General features: G+C 46.4%; 1 protein-coding gene across 1 annotated transcript in view; it reads right to left on the reverse strand.

The window, feature by feature from the left end:
* The window catches only part of SNX29 (sorting nexin 29), a 221408-nt gene that overhangs the window by 174402 nt on the left and 41375 nt on the right, over positions 1–5631 (reverse strand). The window contains exon 4 of the mRNA XM_021716663.1: positions 4800–4924. Within this exon, the coding sequence (XP_021572338.1) occupies positions 4800–4924 (125 nt within the window). The remainder of the gene's footprint in view (positions 1–4799; positions 4925–5631) is intronic.

Consider the following 5631-nt stretch of genomic DNA (forward strand, 5'->3'; position numbering starts at 1 on the left):
AAAAAAAAAAAAAAATATATATATATATATATATATATATATTTGGAAGCAGCCATGGGGTGATGGTCTTCTGCTCCTTCATCCTAGACAGCAGTACCATGAGTGGACTGACAAGTAGTGGTAACACACCGAGGTGGACACTTACTTGTGCATTTATTTGCCCCTACACTTCTATGAAAGTTTAGGTTAAAAAAATGTATCATTGTCCTCATTCAGCACCACAGAAAAGGTGACAATGGGACTCCATGAAGTGAGCAGTCACAAACTTAACATGTTCAAAAAGTATTTCCTTTCTCATAACACACAATTCCAGAAAGGCCAAAGTACAACATCAAGGTATGGGAATGAGAAACATTTTCTTTATGATTCTAACACTAAGAAAAACAGCAGTACAGTGCAACAATAAATGGTGACAACACTCTACTGCAAGTGTCAGAGGCAATAGGAAGAAGTGGTGACTGTAGTGAACGAGAGCATGTTTGCACCATCTACAGAGGGCAGTGGCATTAGCTCCAGTCAGTCACCAGTGCAAAAGCAGGCCCAGACTATGCAGTTTAGGAAAAGCTAGAAATACACATTTCAACATGAAATTGCACAATTTTAAAATGTTGGCCACTTTATGTATTTACTTTTTTCTTTTTTTTTTTTTTGAGTTGGAATCTCACTCTGTCTCCCAAGCTGGAGTGCAGTGGCACACTCATGGCCACGGCCACCCCAGCGTCGACCTGCTGGGCCCCAGCGATCAATCTTCCACCTCAGCCTTCCAAGTAACCAGAACTACAGGTGTGTGCTACCACACCCGGCTAATTTTTTATTTACTGTAGAGACGAGGTCTCATCAAGTTGCCCAGGTTGGTCTCAAACCCACAGGCTCAGGCAAACCACTCGCCTCGGCCTCCCAAAGTGCTAGAATTACAGGCTGAGTCACTGAACCTGGCCAGCTAATTTTTGGGTTTTTTGTAGAGATGAGGTCTTGCTACATTTGCTAGGCTGGTTTCAAACGCCTTAGCTCAAGCGATTCTCCTACCTCGGCCTCCCAAAGTGCTGGGATTACACTTGGTCAAATGTTGGCAACTTTAAAAAAGATTTTGAAGCACCCTATGCAAGAGTACCAGGTTCCAAACTCAGTCCTCCATGCACTCTAGCCCCAGAGACCAAATACAATCATGCCGCGAACAGAGGCTCAGCAGTGTCTACGGTACTGTGATTTTCAACAGCACTAGGTTCAGTCGTTGCTTTGAAGTTCAGTTTTCCTCTCTTCAAAAAGCAGAGTTCCTCATCTGTAAATAGAGCTAATGCAACTCATGGATTAACTCACCATTATTTCTTCTCCTCCATCACTTTCAGTTCAGTGAACTGGCTGGAGTGGTCTACAGAGGAGCAACACAGGCAGCGGTCACTGCCAGCAGGGCCAGGAGCTAGAAAGAGGCAGGAATTTGAAGCCAGTCTGACCTGGGCTGGGATCCTCAGCTCTGCCTATTCCAGCTGAGGGAAACTGAGTAACTTGTTAGCTTGGCCACGCATCATGGCTCACACCTGTAATCCCAGCACTTTAAGAGGCTGAAGTAGGAGGACTGCTTGAGCCCAGGAGTTCAAGATCAGTCAAAACATCAAGACCTTGTCTCTACAAAACATCAAAAAAAATTGGCCGGGCATGGTGGTATGCCCCTTTAGTCCCAGCTACTTGGCATGGTGGTATGCACCTGTAGTCCCAGCTACTTGGGAGGCTGAAGCAAGGGGATTGCCTGGGCCCAGGAGGCCAAGGCTGCAGTGAGCTGTGATCATGCCGCTGCACTCCAGTCTGAGCTATACAGTAAGACTCCACCTCAAAAAAAAGACACCACGGCTTACCCTGGAACATGTTGCCATGTTGTCATCCAACACCAGCCCCAGCAGCCCCATACCAGGCACTTTGTCATCAAGCCCACACCACCACCCTGAGAGGTAGGTCCTGTTATCCTCATTACAACACAGGAGGAAACAGAAGCCCAGAGAGCAGATGCCACACAGGGCTCGTGTGTGACAAGTCACTGTGCAGGGATTTCACAGTTGCCTGTCTCCAAGCCAGTGGCCATAAGGGCAACGCTGCACAAAGTCCCTAGGCCCACAGCCAGCAGGGATGAGGAGTACATAGTACTCATTTCCACCCAATCTTTCTCTTTGGATTTTGCTTTCACCATTCTATCTGAAAGGGTCAGAACAACCACAGGAAGCCATTGATCCAGTCTTTCCCAACTTTAGGCAGTCGAAAAGCCACATGCTGCCCCCCTCCTTGTGAGGATTTTAATCAAACCTTCAATAGAAGGAAAGAGCTTTCAATCAGCCAAGGGCTATCTAGCAGCCAGCAAATGGTTAATTAATACTGCAGACAGGGTGACAATGAAGCCCTTGGCAGCCACCCAAGGGCCAAGCTCATTTAGTCTTTTCCCTGCTTCTAGTTGGCAGGAGGCTACCTGGCACATCCTCATCAGCAGAAGACAGCCAGACACTGTGCCCATCCGTCCCTTCATGATGCAGGTGTGGAACTCACACCAAGACACAGAGAAGTAGCAAGAGCAAGAATGCTAGAGATACCTCGGGAACGCACTGGTGGCTTCTCTGGTTATTAGGGGCAAGCAGCAAAAAGACAAGAATTCTAGTCTGGATGAGAACAGAAAGGGTCATTCTTCATGGCCAAAAGGTGACAGCCTTGAGCAGGGATGGAATGGAGAAAGAAGTCCAAAATTAAAAGGGTGCTGTCGCAAAGAGGGTAGCTGGTCAAACACTGATTTGGTGTCAGGAGTTAGACAGTTGCTTCAGATGAGGAGCTCACTAAATTCCACTGACAGCTCCTCAAGACAGGCAAGACTCTCCCTCTTTTCAGGTGAAAAAGACTAAAGCTCAGAAGGAACTTTCTCAAGATCATACAGATTTACCCTTGTGGACTGACTTCAAAGCCAGGGTTGGCTCTGCCTCGCCTAGCAGCTGCCCTCAGCTAGACGGAAGCAGCCACACCAGCTCCTCTAATTCACTCCCCTGGAGATAACCAAGGTGGGAATGAGAAGAAAGATGAGGGCTTGGGAAGCCTAGGGAGTCTCTGAGAAAGCTGTGTCCTTGAAATCTCATCAACCAGCCCATAACACCAAGCCACCCCCACGCGGGGACTCAGAGACATGACACCACGGAAACAGTGGAGGCTGACATCCGAAATGGCCCAGGCAATTGGCAGTGACTTCCAGGAGGAAGGCCTTGGATGTTGGCTTTTCTCTGACTGACTCCCTCCTTCCCTGGCTTTCTTTAAGAAGGAAGGAGCACGGAAGCACAGAAGTAAATTCAACAGTGAGAAATCCCTCTTGAAGCTGGTCCTGGACCCAACTGGAGTCACATTCATGTCTGAAAACAAGAAACCAGCGAGAGGAACAGTAAGAACCAAAGATCTGCTGAAGTTGTTACTCATCTTATGCACATAACAAATATCACATATAGCTGGGCGCTGTGGCTCACGCCTGTAATCCCAGCACTTTGGGAGGCTGAGGCGAGAGGACTGCCTGAGTCCAGGGGTTCGAGATCAGCCTGGGCAACGTGGTGAGACCTCGTCTCTACAATAAATCAAAAAATTAGCTGAGCGTGGTGGTGCATGCCTGTGATTCTAGATACTTGGAAAGCTGAGCTGAAGAATCACCTGAACCTAGCAGGTTGAAGCTGTGGTGGCCATGAGCATGCCACTGCACTTCAGCCTGGGCAGTAAGACTCCTACTCAAGAAAAAAATAAAAATAAAAATAAATGTATATATCACATGTAACCCCATAAATTTGCATATATTATATAAAAGAAAAATTTTAAAGAATACATATTTTCAAAAGGTCTGTAGAAGGACTGAGAGAAAAGAAGAATGATACAGCCACATGCAGGAGAGGGAAGGGCAGAGGGAGCAGTCAGTGGAGAATTTCCAAACACTTTCACCAAACACAATGAGGCCTGACTTTCTGCTGAGAAAGGAAACTGGTAAGATAACACATTTGACTCAGCAGTGACACTAACATTATCTTAGTGGTAAGAAAGATTCAGGAAGTCAGGCGGTAGCAGCAAGCAGGGCTGGAATGGAAGGCTGCGGGGAGGAGACCCCAGGACATTTGTCAAACGACATGACACACTTCAAGGCGCAGGTCCAAAGCAAACCACTTGGAGCAGTCTCCTCATGTTCACAGGGGTGATAATAACAGTCCCGTTGCCAGGACTCACAGGACTGTTGTGAGAACTTATGAGAACTGGACGAGTTAATTCACATCAAAGACTAACAAGAGCCAGGCTTGCACTAAGTACGAAGCATTAGTAGCTATTATCTCACATTATCCCTGCCATTCACACAGGAAATGCCTTCCTAACAGTAAATGTATGGGAACAGAACTCTCAGCTCAGAGTTCCTGCTGCTGTTGTTGAAGACATTTAATTATGAAATGCCATACTATCCTCATGCATAAAATTAAAATAGATTATTAATTTCCCAGCAACTGCCATACTACATTGGGTGAAATAAGCACTTGGTGGCAGGGCCCCGAACCTAGAGGAGCCTGTACTACGTAGCTCTGAAAAACCTGCACACAAGATGACTACATTTAAACATGCCAAACAACACCATTATTATTTTTTACTACAAATGAGACACAAATTTCTGCGCGCGCGCGCACGCACACACACACACACACACACCCCAGTCCTACACAATGACTGCCTTGCCCACTCTCAGAAAATAAATAAAAAGAAAGAGAGGGTAACAGTAAAGTCAAGCTCCCCTGAGCTGCAGCCAGGCAGAGAGGTACCTGTCTCGGTTTTGCTGGCGAAGCCCGCAGCCTGCTTGAGTGCTGCTGCTGTGAGGGCCAACCCGCGACTCCTCTTCATGCCATGCTGCAGGACGGCTTCAAACTGGGCACACAGACAGGTGACCCTGCGAGAGAACCAATGACTCATCAATCTACCCAGAGAAGGAAGTAGCAACCAGGGTGGGCCCACCACCTCCAGGGAGTGAGTGAGCCCCCAGGTGTCAACTTAACGCAAAGGAAGACAAGAGACACCTGGGTTTGCAGGCTTGGTGGCTGACCTGCACCACCCACACCTCCCCAAACGATGTTCATCTTACATAAGCTGGGGCACCCAGCACAGGCTAGCCAGATTCACGAGAATGGTGAAGGCATAGTCACAATTCCTAAGAAAGAAGGGAAAGGGAACGGGTGCCAGCTGGTGGGGGAGGGGGAAAACAACAATTTAAAAACCAATCCCTTCTGTGTGGGGAGCAGCTGGGTGTTAATTGTATCCAATTCACAAGTTTTAACTCTAATTCATATGACATGTAGTTTAAGGAAAAAGATTATATTTTCAAAGGCTGAAAATTCACCAGACTGTCAAATTGGAAACATTGTGTAATTTCATGGTTGGTTACATGCTCTAAAAAAAAAAAAAAAAAAAAAAATGAATTCTGATTCTTGTTCTTTTTCTGTTGTAAGAGATTACATTGTGAACTCAGATCCAGAGTTGACAGAATTTTCAATTAAGTTACAATTACTGTGCATTTAATTGAATTTGTTTTTCTTTCTTTCTTTTTTTTTTTTTTTGAGTCGGAGTCTTACTCTGTCGCCCAGACTGGAGTGCAGTGGC

The sequence above is a fragment of the Carlito syrichta genome, unplaced genomic scaffold, assembly GCF_000164805.1.
Source record: "Carlito syrichta isolate Samal-C Ts95f unplaced genomic scaffold, Tarsius_syrichta-2.0.1 Scaffold308864, whole genome shotgun sequence".
In the NCBI taxonomy this organism is placed as follows: Eukaryota; Metazoa; Chordata; class Mammalia; order Primates; family Tarsiidae; genus Carlito; species Carlito syrichta.